Source organism: Aulonocara sp. 'chitande type north' Nkhata Bay, linkage group LG23 (genome assembly GCF_057382095.1).
Source record: "Aulonocara sp. 'chitande type north' Nkhata Bay isolate Kocher_YH1m ecotype deep benthic linkage group LG23, A_spYH_male_GT1.1, whole genome shotgun sequence".
NCBI lineage: Eukaryota > Metazoa > Chordata > Actinopteri > Cichliformes > Cichlidae > Aulonocara > Aulonocara sp. 'chitande type north' Nkhata Bay.
In genome coordinates, this window is record NC_141365.1 from 29,951,744 (window position 1) to 29,972,248 (window position 20,505).

General features: G+C 40.9%; 2 protein-coding genes across 4 annotated transcripts in view; one reads left to right on the plus strand and one right to left on the minus strand.

The window, feature by feature from the left end:
- ect2l (epithelial cell transforming 2 like) overlaps positions 1–14,154 on the plus strand; it is a 15,938-nt gene extending 1,784 nt beyond the window's left edge. The window contains exons 1-22 of one of the 3 annotated variants that reach the window (XM_086283170.1): positions 1–679; positions 2,557–2,669; positions 2,784–2,946; positions 3,034–3,289; positions 4,475–4,709; positions 5,094–5,226; positions 5,367–5,532; positions 5,749–5,877; positions 5,976–6,068; positions 6,191–6,397; positions 6,637–6,740; positions 6,864–7,004; positions 7,085–7,171; positions 7,469–7,578; positions 8,453–8,600; positions 9,120–9,193; positions 9,288–9,444; positions 9,539–9,604; positions 9,722–9,810; positions 11,089–11,261; positions 11,353–11,493; positions 13,206–14,154. The exon at positions 1–679 is cut by the window's left edge and continues 1,784 nt beyond it. In XM_086283170.1, the coding sequence (XP_086139296.1) occupies positions 530–679; positions 2,557–2,669; positions 2,784–2,946; positions 3,034–3,289; positions 4,475–4,709; positions 5,094–5,226; positions 5,367–5,532; positions 5,749–5,877; positions 5,976–6,068; positions 6,191–6,397; positions 6,637–6,740; positions 6,864–7,004; positions 7,085–7,171; positions 7,469–7,578; positions 8,453–8,600; positions 9,120–9,193; positions 9,288–9,444; positions 9,539–9,604; positions 9,722–9,810; positions 11,089–11,261; positions 11,353–11,486 (2,928 nt within the window). In that variant the 5' untranslated portion in view covers positions 1–529 and the 3' untranslated portion in view covers positions 11,487–11,493; positions 13,206–14,154. Of the gene's footprint in view, positions 680–2,556; positions 2,670–2,783; positions 2,947–3,033; positions 3,290–4,474; positions 4,710–5,093; positions 5,227–5,366; positions 5,533–5,748; positions 5,878–5,975; positions 6,069–6,190; positions 6,398–6,636; positions 6,741–6,863; positions 7,005–7,084; positions 7,172–7,468; positions 7,579–8,452; positions 8,601–9,119; positions 9,194–9,287; positions 9,445–9,538; positions 9,605–9,721; positions 9,811–11,088; positions 11,262–11,352; positions 11,494–13,205 lie in introns of those variants that run through there. The other 2 variants (XR_015127167.1, XR_015127168.1) reach the window with 2 other exon arrangements.
- Positions 14,155–14,334: 180 nt separating this feature from the next.
- Positions 14,335–20,505, minus strand: part of filip1l (filamin A interacting protein 1-like) — a 110,408-nt gene continuing 104,237 nt past the window's right edge. Inside the window, exon 6 of the mRNA XM_086282266.1 lies at positions 14,335–15,202. Coding sequence (XP_086138392.1) covers positions 14,984–15,202 — 219 coding nt within the window. The 3' untranslated portion in view covers positions 14,335–14,983. The remainder of the gene's footprint in view (positions 15,203–20,505) is intronic.

Consider the following 20,505-nt stretch of genomic DNA (forward strand, 5'->3'; position numbering starts at 1 on the left):
TAATTGCCAGAAAATGGAGTGTTTATTGAAGCATCTGACAATTAAAAAAAATCACGAAATAATGATAATTACATTTCCGTATATGTAAAATTTGTATAATATTTTTTCCAGACATTTTTTTGTTCCTTAAAAATGTATTGTGCAATAGGTTTTTCAGGGGGATTTAGGGGGTCACATTTATGATGTACAGCTCTTAAAAAACATGTATCAAATATGGCACACTAAGCCTTTAGTGGTTAAGTATAAAGTTTGTGTAGCATTTGATGCTTTCATTTGTGATTGCTTATATGTGAACCCTGCGTGTTGAATTATTAATGTGCAGGAGGCAGGGGAACGTGCTGCGTGCAGGAATGCAGGAATCCTTTTGTTGATGCGTCTCTAAGGTGACTGACTGCACAGAACAGCACAAGGGGCAGCCTGGCAAGTGGACACTTGGCTTAAAGACATCAATCTGGAAATAAATTGATCGGACTTTAAGTGAAGCGGAACTCAAGGTGCTTCCTCAAAGGTGTTTAAACCGCCTGTGCACATGGAGGCGAGCCTGACATCAGCCCCTCACTCGGTGAAGCGGTGGCAGTTAAGCGGGACGGACTATGAGCCGCAGCAGGCCGGCGCCCTGCTGTCCGACACCCGCTTCAGCAGCTGGACTCCCCTGAACAACAAGCGGATCAACCTGCAGGTCAGAAATGCTACGTGGGCCTTGGTAAACCCCCTGCAGATAAACTTTGTGATATTCTATTAGCAACAACATGTCACTGAAATCAGAGTTAATGCATTTCAGTGCAGGGCTTTATGAAGGCTACTGAATTCCTAATTTTGAAACTCCACTCCAACCGGTTATGTTGCGGATCAAATTGACACATTTCAAAGTAAAATGATCTACAAAAATAAATAAATAATTAAAAGTATTTTTCTTAAATATGAAGCTTCTTCTGCTTGACTTAATAAGTTGCAATCAATATATATGTTTGTAATACAAAAAAAAAAAAGAAGCAGTCATGAAAAGTGAATTTTACGTGTAGGTATTTCCAATGTACAATAAAATGTTTTAATGTACATTTTTTTTGTGAAAAACGAGCGAATATGTCCTTATTGAACCATGATCTGTGAGGGGTAAAGAACACAGGTGGACCAAATATTGATTGAAATGGAGTTAATAATGAGATATAAACAATGTTTATTGGAATTCATTGCTTGATTGGATTGGATTGCCCTGGATAACTAAACCTGTACGAGGTCAAATTGGCCCAGGAACATCATTACTGTATCTGAGAAACAAACATAACTGAAGGTTTAAAAAAATAAGCATGAAACATAAAAAAAACAGGGTGAAGTTAAATCACTTCTTTTAACACAGCAAAATAAGTTTATTCTTAGAGATATGTTTATTAAATAAGGTAAACTGATTGTTTTTCCAATGGAGCCAGCATTTCTGTGCACATTGGTAGCTTGAGTATTTGACCATCAGAGGAAACTAATGCAATTCGAGGCCATACCTTGTATTTACTGCCCACACCTCTTATATAAAACCATCAGGAGAATTCTACTTTCATTACGTTTGTTTGCAAGAAATGTAATGAAAAGTAGCACCTAATATTTATTTTAGTTTATTTGAAATACTTGTGTATTTTGTCACAATCATTTCATTTTCTACATGTAGAATGTAGAACTGAGCATACCTAAAGTCAATGTCCAGCAAGAGACTCTTTATTGGTCTTCATCTGGACGTAGCGTTTTGTGGGAGAAACGTTTCGTCACTCATCCAAGTGACTTCTTCAGTCTCAGCTGACTGCAGGTTTCCCCAAATCTTATAAACAGTACATTTGCATAATGACTGAAACCAGCCCACTGAAGGAACAATGGGCTGGGAGGTCAGTTCCTTAAGCGATTTACTGAAACGTGCAAACTTACATGGAAATACAGTATATAACACAAAAAAAGTTTTTACAATTCTAACAACTTTGATATTTGGTGTGACAGTATTTATTTTTCAGCACTGTCTGAACTCTCTTAGGCAGCTTTCTTGTCATGTCTTTAAGTAGTCTTCAGGAATAGTTCTTCAGGCTTCTTGAAGGACATTCAAAGCTCTTCTTCTCTCTTCTTCTGCCTTTTGTTCTGTTTTGTTCTGGAATATTTTGTAGATTTAATTAAAGTTATGAGAACAAAGTATCAAAGTGCATAAAGATACAATTTAAAAGTGTTTTTTGCTAAGTTGGTTCTGTGTAGACACAACAGTTGTTCTTCCCTTAAGTTAGGTGCCTTTTATATACTTGAATTTAGGTCAGTATTAAGTGGTTTAACAAGCAAAAAGCATTCCTCTGAAAATGGTCAGGTACAAGGACTGGACTGAAAATGAGTGAAAAAGTAGCCAATGTCCAATAAAACTTTGAAAGACATGCAGAAAGCCTGGAGAACTATTGCTCAAGAGCACTTTAAAAAGTTACAAGAAATTCTGGCTAATTGGAAGCAAAATATTAAGAAATGAGAGGTAGCTTGAGACTTTTGCACGCGCTGAATGTGTCTATGTTGGTATCCTTTTTCCATTTTCCATACCAGTTATTTGAGGAGAGAGTGAATCTTGTGCTGCACTGGTTTGATCTGTGGACGGACAGACAGAGGAAACACCTGCTGCACTCTCTGCTCACTCGTTGCACCAAGTCACAGCTCAGGTAAAGTGGATTGTACACGTTTGTGTCCTAACCATTCATCTCAGCCTGAAACTGTAACTAGTAAAGTGTACACAGGTGCACAGTTCAAACTGGTAACCTCTGTAACCTGAACAGGTACTGCCGGGATTTGCTGATTGAGACGGTTCCGGTCACTAAAGTGGACCTTACGTCGGTGCTGCCTCGGTTTCTCTCCCTGTATGTGATGTCATTTCTGTCCCCACGTGACCTTTGCAAAGCTGCCCAAGTCAGCTGGCACTGGAGGGTTCTAGCTGAGCAGGTGAGAAGCCCTGAAGAGATCTGAAATGTATTCATACATCTTAATTGGGGTTTTATGAAACAAGTTAAATCCTCTTCTTCTTTCTAGGACTGTCTGTGGGCGGGCCGGTGCATCAGACGAGGCTGGTTCCTTCCTTACACTCCTGGAGAAAAAGAGTTTGGTGCATGGAAAAGTCACTATGTCTCTTGCCTCTCCACACTTGACTGGCTCACTCCACGGGAGGCAGCAGAGATGTATGGGACCCTCAACCAGCAAAGCACAGGAATGACAGAGGAGGAGGAAGAGAGGAGGAGGGAGAAGAGGATCAGGCAGCAAATCAGAGAAAAGCTTCGAGAGGAGAAGAGTGAGTGGAAAAGAAAAAACAGAAAAATGACAGGGTGTAGAAACTATAGCAACACATTTTTGAGGTGGTAAAATCTGGGTCTGTGTCGTGGGGGCAGTATTCTAAGTAGAAAAAGCCAGACCTCCCTCTCCCCGGCTACCTCCTCAAGTTGTTCATGGAGGATACCAAGGCAAGTCAGCTGATATATTCTCTTCAGCGTGTCCGCTTACCTGGCGGGTGATCATTGTATCACGACGCACCTGCCTACCAACTTTGGTGGTGGTTGGGCGTTAGCCCATGGGGCCTGGCCTTCTGTGGACCCACCACCTGCGCTAGGCACTGTAGGGTTCTGGTGAGATGTGAGTTGGGCAGCAGTTGTGGGCAGAGATCCTGATGGTCTGATTCCTGACTAGTGAAAACAGCTCCTGGGACATTTCCTTTATAACTTTTTATAAATGTCATTACAAGCTTTGTGGGACTGAAAACAAATATAGAGACAAATCCAAAGGTTTCCTGTGTCAAACGTGTTGTATTTTTTATATCAGTTCAAAGTTCAAATCAGAATTGTGGATGTTCTGAACTAAGACTGGACTATTTCTAACTCCCTTCATGCGTCTCATAATTCAGTGAGATGTGCCTGAATGGTTATCATCCATTAACTCATTCACTGCCATTGACGTCTATAGCCGTCAATTGCAGTGAATGAGTCAATGGGTTTAACTCATTCACTGCCAATGGTTGGCAGTGAATGAGTTAATAGTTTTTTTGGTTAATTCGAATACAGTTGGTTTGTTACTAGTAAGCGAATCGTAGTGTTTACTCAATCTTTTATTCTGTGTTTTGTCCTGTCTATGATCTCTGTTACGTTTCTCTTTCCCCTTCAACCTCTAATGCGTAATGGTAGATGACTGCCCCTCCCTGGGTCTGTTGGAAGGAGGGAGTTCTTCATTCCCACCATCTAAAAGGGGGTCATTTTGGTTTTACTGTACGTTAAAGCGACTTATCTTATGATTTAGTGTTAAATACATAAACCTGAACTGAAGGAATGTTATTGAATGTGTTTAATGAATGTGATTAATATATTTTATTGATTCTCAAACAGTTAATCTTTGCCTTTCCAACTCATTGCTAAGCACAAAACGCTCCTGATTAGTAAAAACTCGCCCTTACTGGCAGATGCATGTACTGTATCTGTGATATCTGTAGGACTATCTGTGAGTGCCAGGAAACCCTGGGGCAGCTACACAAAGCCAGAAATAGCCAGAGGTGGAGGTACCCAGAAAGGGAGACCCAAGTCTGGCCTAACATTCGTCTCTCAGCCCTCCCTCTCCTGGCCTCTGAGGAGCGTTGGCTCTTCCAGCCACTCTCTCAGCCTGGAAAGAGGACAGCCCACAACTGCACCTCAGACCTGGGAGAAAGTCCAGGCTTGCAGCATTAGCAGGTGATTGTCTAACCACATATTAGATGAACCTCACTTAGCTTCAACCACAGTCAGTGGACTCTGCATTTTGAATCTTCAACAACTGTACCATTGTTATCAAGGGGAAATTTATCCCTGGAGACCAAAGCCATATTTGTAGCATCCTGTATACATGTTTATTTCTGTTGTTTAGTGTGACATTTTACAATGGCGTCTACTGGGAGTGACTCATTTTTGTAGCCCGCTTTGTTTCGGCTCTGGAGGTTTCAAAGTCTATTTTGAATCGATTGAAGTGTACAAAATACTTTATATACACTGAATAACTTATCTGTGAGCACATGTGAAAACATCTGTATAATATAATGTCACAGTATGCTGAAAGCAACATGCATTTTCATCTTTCAGCGAAACACGAAAGATCCGAGGAGCGCTGTCGTCTTTTATCTACAGACCTGCACAGCCTCACACAGTCTCTCCCCTTCACCTATCCGCTCCTGCCCTGCTATTGCTCATCTCCAACAGAATTCCTGCATATGAGGTGAATCCACATCATCATCTATTTATTTATTTATTTTCCTGAAACAGCAGACATAAAACACTCCCGCGAGTACAGAAATAAAATGCATACTGGGAAGATGAATAAATAACATTCCTCCCCGTCCGCTCTTTTTAATCTAGCTGGTGTTGAGCGGAGTGAAGCCCAGTGTGACTGCGGTTCTCTATGACCATAGAGGGACTCTCTCATCTCTGCTAACCCAGGTGGAGAGGGCTATTTCTGGGAAACCAGCTCAGAGGATTGGCCTGCTAGCTTGCGGAGGAACACAGGACATTCACCTGCTTCACAGTGAGACTCAATCACAATGAGTAAATTCATGTGCACACACTGCAGGGGTTTGTTCTGGACTAACTGGACTAAAGTCCTGTGCTGACATTTTGAAAACATTTTAACAAAGTGGTACCTGCCATTTTAATCCATTGACCAAAACTTAGCCCAAGAGATATTACTTCTCTATTACACTATTTTGCTGACCTACTATGTAATTCTGCCCTGACTTTTCAGACTCTAGCCTATCAGAGAAGACTCTACTGACTCCTGATCATAGGGAATTCTGGGAAAAACTGTGTGGCATGGTGGCTCCAACTGAGGAAGGAGGAGGGATTGACATATTCTGCCCACTGGCTGCATCTGGTAGCAGATGTTACAACACACATACTCTTCTCTCTAATCAGCATTTTCTCATTAACTTCAGCTCCCTCCTGCTTCGCCTCCTGTTTTCTCTTCTGCAGCATCAGGAGTGACTCTCCTCCAGAATCTCTCCACTTTGACTGGTCTGGAGGTTCGGGCACCGGTGGGTATGGCCACCGGGAATTTCCAGAACAGTGCGTAACCCCTTAAACTTTGACCCTAAGCATAGGAATATTCCCCTCCCCTGTCATTGTTTCGTAGACTACAGTATCCCTCACAGTGTGTGTTTCTTTAAACATACTTCATCTTCTCCCAGTCCTCAGCGAGTGGTCTGACGGCAATGTGCCTACTGGCCTCTCAGAGAACCAGCCAGCACTCCCGGCCCTGCAGTATGTGTGTGAGGCTGTACTGCAGGGCTGGTGTGCACAGGCTCATTGGATGGAGGAGGCTCTGGTAGAGCTGAGGAGCACCTTAGGGCTACAGCTACAGTGGACCAGCCTCCAGGCCAGGGGCCGAGCTCTGGGTGAGTTTCATGTACGTGTTGGTTTGTGTCGTGGTGTAGAGGTAGAGCAGATCGTCTACTAATTAGAAGTGCAGTGGATCTTTGGCCAAGATGCTGAACCCCTGGTTAAAAGGATTTAACTGTAGAGAAAAGCATTTTTATGAATAAGGTGTTGTATGAATAAGAAACGTCTTTGAGTGCTAAATATAAATAGAAAAGTACTATATAAGTAGCAGTCTGGTTAAATTCTATTTTTCTAGGCTATTTTCTGTGGGAGAGAATCCGCCTTGATGAGATTTGTGTGTCCAGAGATCTCAGCGAGGCTCTGATCGAAGGACTCACTGCTCTGACCAGAGAGGAGGAGGTGGGAATTACTGTAGAGCAGTTTGTGTAATGCACCAGTTCAACAGAAAAAGAAAAAAGTAATTGGACATAACTCACATAAGAGTGTTTGTGTGTGTTTTTTAACCTTCTCTTACACCTTCAGACCCGACCTGTGGAGTTTCTTTCCATCTTTCTGAAAAACTGGAATGAAGAGAAGAAGGGACAAGAGGGTAATGGACAGGACAGCAGTGGAGCTGATGGTGGTTCACAGACATGCTTCAACGTGATACCTGATCTACCACAGGTGTGTCTGCTTTAAACTGCCCCTTGTAGTGGAAACTCAAGGAGAACAATTAATTCATCTTTTCTTTCTTTTGGTTTTAGATGGTTCTGGATTGGAGAGGTGCAGCTGCGAGAGAGCTGCACCACAGCGAGTGTCTTTATCTGGGAAAGCTGAGCGCTGTGCTGAAGGTATACTTTAGTTTTGTTTGTTTTTTATCTGCAAGTGCCAGAACTTAACAATCAGTGGTAAAACAATATTCCTTCAGAACTAAAACATATATATACATCTGTCTAAGCAAGTCCAGAATACAGGTATCGATTATTTAATATATGCAAACCACACAAGTTGAATTTTAAGGGCAACCACAACCCTGCAAGTCCATTTTTGTCCATTTTTGACACTCACAGTGTTTATGTTGACATCAGAGAGAAGAAAGCTTTCAGTATTTAGAAATATTCATTTGATATGTGTCGTCTGCGCTGAAGGTGTACAAGGAGCCTCTCACAGCAGCTCTGAACTCCAACAGAGCCATTCTGAGCTATGCTGACATCCATGTTGTCCTCAGTCCTGTTGCACAAATACTGGAGCTCAACAGGTACAAACAAATACACACACACACACACACACACACACACACACACACGTATATATCGTTAGCTTCATAGCATAATTGCCTAAGTCATTTGACTAAGTCAATGACTTAGGCACTTATGCTATGAAGCTAACGATATTTATATATATATACATGTAGCTGTTCCGAATGAGAGGAACATCAGGAAGAAGGAACACGAGAAGCTCGAGAAATACCAAGGGCTCAGAGAAGAGCTCGAGAAGATGTGGAGGGCAAAGGTAACAGTGGTCCCAGTGGTAAACGGAGCACTAGGTGCGGTGACTCCCCTGTTGCCCAAGTGCTTGCTCATAGGGGGTCATGTAATTGTGCCTTGAGGTGACTGTTGTTGTGATTTGGTGCCATATAAATAAAATAGAATTTAATTGAATATGTAAGGTGACTTCAAAACAAGCCAAATCTCCACAAAACACTTGCTCCAGGTCAGAGGTGGAAACGGTATCCACCTGACCTGGAGCAAGAGTCAAAGGACAAAGCAAACTGTCTCCAAACATCAGTTAGATCCCGGATGAGCCCCTAATTGCCGGCCAATGACAAGGATGTGAGACCAAGCAGGGTGTGTTGCCAATCATTATTTTATTCACTAAATCAAATAAATAAATAAACATGTGATATGAGGAGATGTTAGGATAATGAATGCTCAAATCAGTGAAATGTATGTGTGCTGGTATTGGCACTAGTGTGAAAAAAACACAACCTGGATGTGTCATTCCTCGAAGGGAGCGAGGGAAATGATGACCTTCTCAGGCCACACAGGCGTAACACAGTCAACTTAACCACCCTTTAAGTTGTCTGTCTGTGTGGATATGACACGGGAGACATGTTTGTGTGTACTTCACAGGGTGTTTCAGGCTGATTTACAGGTGCGGCTACAGCAGTGGGGTGCAGAGAAGTGTATTGGAGATGTTTTCGTGAAGTTCTGCTCAAAACTTAAAGTCTACACAAACTACCTCAACAACTACACCACTGCCATCCACACCATTGATAAGGTAAAGCCAGTGTCTTTTTAAACAAAGAACATTTGTTTAATCGTACATAACTTGAAATTTAGCAGAAATGGTTTACATGACAATTGACAATTAACAATCAATGCCATCATCATGTTGCATAGCAACCACCTGCCAAAGGGCTAAAATAACCAATTTCTAGTATTTCTAGCACCTTTAACCTCTTATAAAAGCATTATATAAGCGTTTTCATTTCATGGCCAGCAGCACAAACAGGTCAAACATTACTGCAGTTTATAATAATTTTAATGGTACATGGTACAAGAAAATTGATTTTCTCTATTTATTTTGATTGAGGTTGAATTTTTTTTTATTGAGTAATCTTCCCTTTACGAAAGCCATGCAAAGTGGCTCATGCAGGTACGAATAAAGTATACGATTAAAACGAGTTTGCTCTGGTTTACGGAAGATGCAGTACACACTATTGTTCGGCTCTAATAGTTAAACACAAAAATATATCTGAATTTAATTGTGGTGTATCTGTACATGTATTTGCGTCAGTGCAGGGAGAGCAAACCATCATTTCGAGCTTTCTTGAAGAGATCAGACAGAACACTTGCAACTCACATGCTGAGGTAAGAGCAGACACAACGCTTTTATTTGCTATTATGCATACCTGCCTGCATGTATCAAACCACAGTGTTTCAAAGTACGTTTGTGTTTATGAAGCCTACAAGAGCTGCTGCTGTGCCCAGTGTGGAGGATGCAGGAGTATGTGACTCTGCTTCAAGCTCTGTCCTTGCACACACACCCCGGTCATCCTGACCACGCACATCTCCGCTCTGCCCTCAACACGCTGCTCCAGTTCAGAGAGTTCATACACAAGGTGAAGCATGAACTGAGAGCTATAAGCCATGTAAATGCCTCTGTTGTGGCTGTGCTGGCTCTCCTCTTATGCATATGTACTTTGTTGTGTTCAGTTAAAGCGCACCTCAGAGGCAGACAGACTGATAGAGGAAACGCAGCGACAGATTCAAGGCTGTCCGGTAAAAAATACAAAAAACACATATAGCTCTTCCTCTCTCTTCATGCCTCTAACTCTTTAATAATTTATCATATATGCTCAAAACCATATATTTGTGTGTGTGTGTGTGTGCGTGTAGAACCTCAGTGAAGAAAACAGGCAACTAATAATGACTCAGGATGCTGCTCTGCACAGGAGCCCTGATGAGCAGATACCAGATTCTCTCAAGTAAAAACACCAATTTTCTTTCAGACAGCAGATGTATGACTAATATTTTTACATTCTTCAATGTTGCTACGTGCTCAGATTCAGACTATTTTGTAACCATGTGTATATTTGCAGTATAATAATGTTCTTCTTTATGTAACTTTGCATGCGTATGTACTTTGTCTGTTTCATTCAAATGCTTAGTAACACTTTTTAATACGGCCCACAACTGAGGGTGTAATTCTTTTGTAATTAAATGGAATTTCAAATTTAAGCAGACTGTAAGTAATTTTAATTAAGTATTTTAAATATTACATAACTTCATGTATTTACGGGAAAGAAAGAAGAATTGCATTGTAAGTAATTTTAAGTACTGTTTAATGTTTTGTTAATTTTGTGAAAAAAACCCAACATCTCCCTGTCTTTCAAGCTAACTACGCTGCACTTTTCTGGGTGCAGACTATATTATGTGGTAGCTTAATCTTGCCTAACTTCCTGGTATTTTACATGAAACAAGACACTTCCTTTAAAAGTTGTGTTTGAACAGTGATTGTGAAAGAGAAAAAAAAGGTTATACTTGGCTCCATTATAAGATAAGATAAGATAAGATAAGATAAGATAAGATAAGATAAGATAAGAAGAACTTTATTTAACCTGAGGGAAATTCTTTTGTCATACACATGCTCAATGCAGCAAGAGAGACAGAGAACAGAGGAATAACATATACAATAAGAATAGTAGTATACAGTAGGATAGTGCAAAATATAATATCAATTAACTCTAACGAAGTAACAATATAACTATATCCTGAAAAATAAATATCTTAGCTATCAGTGCAGGTGATTCTAAAAGTGACATAGTATTGTGCAATTGAAAAGAGAGTAGCAGGATATTATGGGGAGATGAAACAAACATTCGATGAAATACTGTTGGGTTATATTGCACGGTTTGAATGGGAACAGAATAACTTTGCTATTAATCCTTTGCTATTAAATAAAGAAAAAAATAAAGATGTAAAAACAAAAGACAGGTTTAATACACTCCATAGTACGTCCACTGAACTGAAAGTTGCAAGTTGGGAAATAGTGTTTGTTTTTTTGCAAAATTGCCATGACATTGCACACTACCTGAAATTACTTGCACAGTACTTACATTTACTTACAGTACACAGTATAATTACATTTTAATTTGAGATAAAATACTTTGAAATTCCATTTTATTACAGGGGAATTACACCCTTAGTCGCAGGCCGTATTATAAAGTGCTACCAAATGTTTTTGAACTAATCCTTTGCCGTAGGACCTATGAGCACGTCTGTGATGTGGGCCTCTTCCTGCTCAACAATGCTTTGGTGTTGACTCGGCAAAATGTGCGGCACACACCTTTCATGCTGGCTCACCAGAGCACGCACACATTTCTGGCCTCTGTGGCTCTCACCAGCCTGTCTGTGAGAGAGATCAGGCACACACGCTGTGAGTTTTTCAGTGTTTGCTGACCTCTAGTGGGTAAAATAAGCACCTTTAATTCTAAAGCTTACAACTTTATTCATGTATTTCTCTGTAGATGTGAGCCATGCCTTTGTCCTTGAGGGTCCCTGCCACTCCTGGGTCTGTGCCACACAGAGAGGAGAAGAGAGACGGCACTTCCTATCTGTGCTGCGTTCAGCTATAGAGTGTGCTTTGGCAGGACATCAGTGACAGCGAGGTTTGGAAAAAGACTGTTTGACTGTTTTTATGTCAAAAGGTTTTTGGAAACTAAAATTTATGAAGGAAATTCTATTTTAATGTCGTAGTTAAGTGTGAATATGTAGGGGTCATATGATTGTTGGGTTGTTGAGGCGACATTTGTTGTGATTTGGCGCTATATAAATAAAATTGAATTGAGTTTACAACATCCTTATACTCCATTTAGCGATACAGTTATTCATTAGACATTAGACATTTTCACACAGTTTCACATGCTGTCTTGACCTTTTATTAGCAATACCAAGCAGAGCTGTATGTTGAGTCAGATCAGATGTTAAGCAGACTTCATCCTGCCAGCTCCCAGGTTCAAAGTCTGTGTAATCTCTGACTGGTGTGAGAAAAACACAGGTAACTGTCTGGAAAATGTAAAGTAGGCTGTTGCCTCAACTGATGTATTTCTGGTAGTTTTTTGTGATATGAGAAAGGTCTGATAAAGAACAGTGGTGCTCTAAGTCTTGTTTTTTGGTGTAATAAATGTAATACAGCATGAAAAAAACCACAGTCCAAAAGTTTCATTTTTTCTTTCTTATGTTCCTAAAATTTCAAAACATGCAGAGTAACATGCAAAAAACTGATTTTGTTAATCAGTATTTCTTTATTTTGTATTAAATTCTGTATCAAAGATACTTTTATTAATGGGGGAAACTGATAAACAGTCCTTTCTAGCACATTTGTAAATGATTAAACTTCCAATAAAAACTATAAGAAATCATCCAAACAGCCTTAACGCAATAGGCTAAAGACATAAAGGTTTATTTGCAATTTTTGTTTCAGAAACTCTTGAATAAGCTTTTCTGGACATTGTTTGTAGAAGACAACAGGTAAGATAACAAACAACAGAAACAGAGGCCGATATTAGCGACCTGCCATTATATTGTCTTCATTTATGGAAAATGGACCACTACTTGTGGAGCGCTTTTCTACTCTGTTTGAGCACTTATTTACTTATTCAAACACATGTTCATAGAGCATTCTGCAACTTTCCTGTTTGCAACACGTGTTTTAAATGCTTCAAACAACAACCAGCCAATCCGAGCAGACAGTAAGGGAGTCGATATTTAAGCAGTGTTATTATATTATCTTAGTAACTACTCAAATAATTACTCCTAGGAAATGTTAGACAAATCTGTTTATGATTTGTGTGTTTGAATGGAAAAAAAATGTCGATCAATGTATCAGATTTGTAATATCACCTAATATCGGTACCAGTATCGGTCGTAAAAATTCTATATCAGTCGTGCTCTCATTGACAATACTGCAAAGTCTGGCTGTTCTTTCTTGTGTCCTTGCTTAGCTGTTTTTGTATGCAGCCAGTGTTCACAGTCTGCATCTTTTGCCAACTTTTCTGTACTGTGTCACAATTAATTAAACGTAAGCCCCAAATTGTGCGAGCTGCTGAACGTCGACCAATTAATAATACAAAATTGCTATTTCCCGAAAATCTTCCACATCATTTCTCTAGATTTTAAAATTTTGACGTATGTATGTGTGTTACAATCTTCTCTGATCCACTCTTGTCTTGTAGTGAAATATCTATATGGTGTATGCATGGAAAAACTGTTGCTCCTGCTGCACAATGGATATACTGAAGGTATCACGCAAAGCTGCTTTTGCAGTTTTGCGTGAGTTAAAATGACCACAGTAAGGCAACATTCAATTTCTTTTTCTAAGTGTGACAGGTGAGACCTGGAGACTTGGGACCGCCCCTGGTGGGCGGAGCTGGTCTTCGCTCCTTTCATAAGCGCAGGTGTGGGCAATTGGGTATTCCTTTGCAAACCTGAAGCTGCGAGTGCTTGGTCCGAGTTGGGCAAGTTGGTGTTTCTTAACAATGAAAGTCTGATACGCGTCCTCCCCTAAAGTTCTTTTAGAACGGTAGGTTACACAAAAATGTACCACTTGAGCTCTGGCTGTTGGCAGAGGTTTACAGTTATTTGCACCCTTGTAGGTGGGAAACATTGCTCCCGTGAGAACGGTATAGTGGACTTCATCGCCACTGACCCACATTTATTAGGGTGTGACACGAACTTGTGGACAGGTAACAAAACCAATTCAGTGGAGGAATATTCCTGTGTTTTATTGTCCAGCTAGTGATCTCCTGCCTTTTATTCACAGAGTACCGAGCTGCTGCTTTGCCAGGTGGATTTCTGGCTGCGGGCAAAGGACCCGACACATCAGTGTGTTTTAATTTGTTTTAAACTGGTGTAAGTCGGACTGACTGCTGCGGCTGTCGATGGTTTTGTTTTTTTGTTTTACTTTTTTCTGTATCAGTAGGCACCACAGATATTGATTCGCAGGCGGTGAAGGCGCTGCAGGGAAAACAAATCCTTTTTTTGCCTCCCCGCTTTTGCATGCACAGCGGGGGGCCCGAGTGAAGACGGCGCTGAAGATTTGCCTTTTTTTCTATAGTGTTTTACCCATTTGGGGTCATGTGTGAGTTGCCGTCCATTTTTAACCTGTGTGCTATGTCGATTTGTTTTTAAACTGTTCCCCGCAGCGCTTGTCCTGTCTCACGGGCAATCGTACAGTTTTATCGTTTTTAATAAGGTAACGTTTTAATTGTTTTTAGGTGCTGCTGTTGCACTGTTTCTTTTATTTTGTATTAAAAATTAAACTCTTTTAAACTGACTGTGCGCCTACGGCTCTGTCCTATTTTAAATAGGTACCTACCACGGGTCACAAACGCTAGCTTTTATTAAGTATCCATATGATCTGGGCTTATCGCACTATAATGTTTACTGGCTTTGTCAGTTTCTCCTTTATGCTCTCAGTCGATAAGATTTTCTTTTTAGTCACATAGGAAACATTTCTCGAGTTCAAGGTATAAAAAGATTTTTATTGATAACCAAAAAACCCCCACAAATGTCACAATTTACACATAATCACTATGAATGAGCTGCATTACAACAGTTATATACCTACAGTATGTACATTATTGTCACTTAAAAAATACAAACATGTTCTATCCTGCGAAATGAATAAAAGGCTGTTTCATCATCTGTATCCGACAACAGATAAAAAGTAAGCAAAGAGGAACCAAAATAGTCACAATAAAAATAAATATTTCATTAAACAACATATAACACGCTTGCTGATCTAATGTTACGCTTTTTTTTTTTTTTTTTTTTTTTTTTTTAAATTCTCACAGTGGCTTCCCCACATAAATCTGACAGAAAAAGTTATTTACTGGTTTGTAATCAGTGAATAATTAAATGAATCCACATTTAATGTACTTCCTGTGACTTGTTAGTTTTTGCAGTGCACATGCTGAACAGTTGCAGTTTTGCAGTCTTGAAAGCACCACAGATGAATCATGGGTCATGATGGATCTTCTCTTAAAGTCTTCATCAGTTTAAAATGATTGTTATCCTGTTTAATATATCAGCTAACTACGGGTATGTTTTTGGCGTCGACATACTGAAAGCTTTCCTCCTGAAGAGAAATGATTGATTTCACAGTCTCCGGTTTGCTAGATTTGGGTTGTTGTTGTGCGATGCAGCTGTGTGTGAGGCCTGCTCTTTCCCACCAGGTACGTGAGTCTGTGGCGGCTGACTCTTGCACTGCAGTCCCAGGTTTCCTGCTGTGCTGTTTGTCCCTTTCTGGGAGCAGAAGCCCTTCGGTTTGGGGATTCTTGTCGGTCCTGGACGTCGGAATGCTTCTAGAGGTATCTGCTGAGGGAACAATGACAGATTTCTCCATTATGACTTATAGCAACGACAATGAGGAAAGAAGTGAATACAGTAGATGACTGCATGAAAAAGAGGTGTGTTTGAAGGCTTTACTTCTTTTCTGGCTGAACTGTGCCCATGAGCTCAGCAAACACTGACTGTAATACTCATAATGACCACTAGAGGATATCACATCACATTTTATGGACACACTGCCAAACTTTTGCTGCATGACTGCAGTATTTTGTGCTTGTAGCTTAAAAATATAGTAACTTGCCATGAAATAGAGCAATTTTCAGTAAAGGAAAAGGTTTCTACTATTTTTAAAATGCATTAAACATCCTTTCAGCAATATCACAATATGTTTAATGATACATTTAGACAGTTTTGTGCAAACTTTAATACACATCAGTGCTTCTTCTGAAGAAAACTACAAGTATGGTGAAAGCTGTTAAGTCCAGCAGTTAATCAAATAAATGGTAACAGGTACAGTGGGGCAAAAAAGTATTTAGTCAGCCACCGATTGTGCAAGTTCCCCCACCTAAAATGATGACAGAGGTCAGTAATTTGCACCAGAGGTACACTTCAACTGTGAGAGACAGAATGTGAAAAAAAAAAAATCCATGAATCCACATGGTAGGATTTGTAAAGAATTTATTTGTAAATTAGGGTGGAAAATAAGTATTTGGTCAATAACAAAAATACAACTCAATACTTTGTAACATAACCTTTGTTGGCAATAACAGAGGTCAAACGTTTACTATAGGTCTTTACCAGGTTTGCACACACAGTAGCTGGTATTTTGGCCCATTCCTCCATGCAGATCTTCTCGAGAGCAGTGATGTTTTGGGGCTGTCGCCGAGCAACACGGACTTTCAACTCCCGCCACAGATTTTCTATGGGGTTGAGGTCTGGAGACTGGCTAGGCCACTCCAGGACTTTCAAATGCTTCTTACGGAGCCACTCCTTTGTTGCCCGGGCGGTGTGTTTTGGATCATTGTCATGTTGGAAGACCCAGCCTCGTTTCATCTTCAAAGTTCTCACTGATGGAAGGAGGTTTTGGCTCAAAATCTCACGATACATGGCCCCATTCATTCTGTCCTTAACACGGATCAGTCGTCCTGTCCCCTTGGCACAAAAACAGCCCCATAGCATGATGTTTCCACCCCCATGCTTCACAGTAGGTATGGTGTTCTTGGGATGCAACTCAGTATTCTTCTTCCTCCAAACACGACGAGTTGAGTTTTTACCAAAAAGTCCTACTTTGGTTTCATCTGACCACATGACATTCTCCCAATCCTCTGCTGTATCATCCATGTGCTCTCTGGCAAACTTCAGACGGGCCTGGACATGCACTGGCTTCAGCAGCGGAACACGTCTGGCACTGCGGGATTTGATTCCCTGCCGTTGTAGTGTGTTACTGATGGTGACCTTTGTTACTTTGGTCCCAGCTCTCTGCAGGTCATTCACCAGGTCCCCCCGTGTGGTTCTGGGATCTTTGCTCACCGTTCTCATGATCATTTTGACCCCACGGGATGAGATCTTGCGTGGAGCCCCAGATCGAGGGAGATTATCAGTGGTCTTGTATGTCTTCCATTTTCTGATGATTGCTCCCACAGTTGATTTTTTCACACCAAGCTGCTTGCCTATTGTAGATTCACTCTTCCCAGTCTGGTGCAGGTCTACAATACTTTTCCTGGTGTCCTTCGAAAGCTCTTTGGTCTTGGCCATGGCGGAGTTTGGAGTCTGACTGTTTGAGGCTGTGGACAGGTGTCTTTTATACAGATGATGAGTTCAAACAGGTGCCATTCATACAGGTAACGAGTGGGGGATAGAAAAGCTTCTTACAGAAGACGTTACAGGTCTGTGAGAGCCAGAGATTTTCCTTGTTTGAGGTGACCAAATACTTATTTTCCACCCTAATTTACAAATAAATTCTTTACAAATCCTACCATGTGGATTCATGGATTTTTTTTTCCACATTCTGTCTCTCACAGTTGAAGTGTACCTCTGGTGCAAATTACTGACCTCTGTCATCATTTTAAGTGGGGGAACTTGCACAATCGGTGGCTGACTAAATACTTTTTTGCCCCACTGTATTTTGAGAATGATTTGATGATTAAATGAAAAAAAAAACTTTGCTGCAAACTGCTAATGGCCCCGATATAGTTCCACTTCATCCTGGTAATGATACCAACAGTGTAACTTGTGCTTAGAAACCAGTGCTTTTATATCACAGTCCTCATACGAGGGCATCTCATGAGACACATCGCATTTCGCGTTTTCTTAAACAACTTACTGCTCCACTTACTGTGCAATCACTTTTAATGAGCATGTTTACATGCAGAGCAGCAGGGCAGCACACTGGGGTGCATCACTTTTGGATCGGTCCTTGCACAGTAGAAACTATGTCCTGTTTACAGTACAGTGATAAGGTGTTTCCACAGTTATGAGGAACCTCAGCCACAGATGGCATACTCTGTAAATGTATTTGTAGCATGTTTATTTAGCATTTGGCATTTCAAGAAACGGATACACTGATTTAGATAAACACTGCTGTCATCTAATGCACTTGTTTAAATGTGTAGTTTTTATGCTCAGTAGACTGGATAAGAAAGATGGATTAAGCCAGTGCTTTAAATCTGCATTGCTTCTAATGTCCGGCAGGGGCAGAGTCCTCTGGTGGCAGAAGGTCTGACTGTAGAGACAAGGAGACCCAACGCCTCACTTGGGTCACTTTAGTATGCATTTTCCACCTGAATTGCTAGTTTCAAGTCTTATTTGATGCTGCATGATGTTCTTTTTGTAAACACTCAGCTCAGGACAACATAAGAAGATCTCACCAATCATGGTGCGATCCTCTTATCCATTAAACAGTGACTGAATCCCTATGTGGTGATAGTCAGCAAGTGGTTATCTTCTTTAGAGTAATCAACAAACAAAAATGGCACACACAGTGCTGTGCAAGTCTCGAGCCAGCCCTCATTTCTTTGTATTTTGCCTCCAAGAAGCCAGACTTGGTTGTATGGCTCTCCAGGCTTTCTGAATGGGTTTCAAAGTCTTTCAAAGTTTTTCTTTCTGCTTTGTTTGTATTCATTTTAAGTCCAGTTCTATGGCGTTATTTTTGTGCCACTATTCTGAGCGCACGTAAAAAAAAATTGAGCGCAAGTAAAAAAAAAGTTTGCAGGTGCAAGTGTTGTATTTTGAGGAGAAATTTATTTTGAGCAAAGAAAAGCTGAATTTGAGTGAACAAAATTCATTCCTGCGTGCAAAAAATGTATTTCAGTGTTTGCTATTATCCACACACACACACAATAGCAGCCCCTCTCGCTCAGTTTTCGCATTTGCGCTCGTTCGCAATGTGTTGCTTGCGCTTTCAACATTTCTGCCCGTGCGTGCTCAACTCTTTCTGTACACCGTTATATTTGTGCCACAAAACCAGCCAATCACAGACTTGGATGCAAAAAAATCTGATTGGCTGTTCTGGTCTCCAATCAGCTCGAAATGATGAAATGCAATATCCCAGAATCCATTTCATCCAAAACTCAAACGAAGGCAGTGGCAGAGGAACACAGAGTGGCAGAGTTTGAAATATTACTCTTTCTGGGTCACAAAATAAACTTTTAAGATATTTTCATGCGAGAATGTTGCTGTGTAAACTTCTAATACCTGCTCGATTCATCAAGACATCACATATTTGCATAAGTTCTCTGACGTTTTCGGAGATGCCTGTTACCCACCAGCTGACCGCATAGCTGGACTGGCCATTGGGCATACCGGACATTTGCCAGGGGGGCCGATGGTGATTTTTCATTTTTATGTTTATTTGTTTTTGTAACGATTTAAACAATGAAAGGTGGTGGATTAGCCAATTGGTCATGATCAACTCTGGGCTGGACCAATTACAATACATCCGTATTGAGGGTAAAAGGAACGTGATTAGTCCCGGACTTCAGCTAGAATGAAAAAAAGACACAAAGCTGGAGTTATTCTGTCTTTACGTTGCACAGCTGCCTCTTCTCCCCTCATTCTCTCTCCCTCCCTCTCCTGTTGCTACTTCAGTCATGAAACTGATCAATGATCAGCTGATCGTCTCTCTTGTTTGTTTATCTCCTCCTTTGTGCCAGAAACAGGAAACCAGCGGATGTCGCGCTAAACAACAGCAGCATGTTTAAGCTGGATCAGCTGTTGTTAGAATTTATTTAATATTAATTTCTAGTATCAGCTGATGTTTGCTGGAGCCACAGCTGTAAAAGCTGCTGGTCATGGTGTCGGTTTGGAAACATGAAGGTGATACAAATCATACATATATACAGTGGGGCAAAAAAGTATTTAGTCAGCCACCGATTGTGCAAGTTCCCCCACCTAAAATGATGACAGAGGTCAGTAATTTGCACCAGAGGTACACTTCAACTGTGAGAGACAGAATGTGAAAAAAAAATCCATGAATCCACATGGTAGGATTTGTAAAGAATTTATTTGTAAATCAGGGTGGAAAATAAGTATTTGGTCAATAACAAAAATACAACTCAATACTTTGTAACATAACCTTTGTTGGCAATAACAGAGGTCAAACGTTTACTATATTTCTTTACCAGGTTTGCACACACAGTAGCTGGTATTTCGGCCCATTCCTCCATGCAGATCTTCTCGAGAGCAGTGATGTTTTGGGGCTGTCGCCGAGCAACACGGACTTTCAACTCCCGCCACAGATTTTCTATGGGGTTGAGGTCTGGAGACTGGCTAGGCCACTCCAGGACTTTCAAATGCTTCTTACGGAGCCACTCCTTTGTTGCCCGGGCGGTGTGTTTTGGATCATTGTCATGTTGGAAGACCCAGCCTCATTTCATCTTCAAAGTTCTCACTGATGGAAGGAGGTTTTAGCTCAAAATCTCACGATACATGGCCCCATTCATTCTGTCCTTAACACGGATCAGTCGTCCTGTCCCCTTGGCACAAAAACAGCCCCATAGCATGATGTTTCCACCCCCATGCTTCACAGTAGGTATGGTGTTCTTGGGATGCAACTCAGTATTCTTCTTCCTCCAAACACGACGAGTTGAGTTTATACCAAAAAGTTCTACTTTGGTTTCATCTGACCACATGACATTCTCCCAATCCTCTGCTGTATCATCCATGTGCTCTCTGGCAAACTTCAGACGGGCCTGGACATGCACTGGCTTCAGCAGCGGAACACGTCTGGCACTGCGGGATTTGATTCCCTGCCGTTGTAGTGTGTTACTGATGGTGACCTTTGTTACTTTGGTCCCAGCTCTCTGCAGGTCATTCACCAGGTCCCCCCGTGT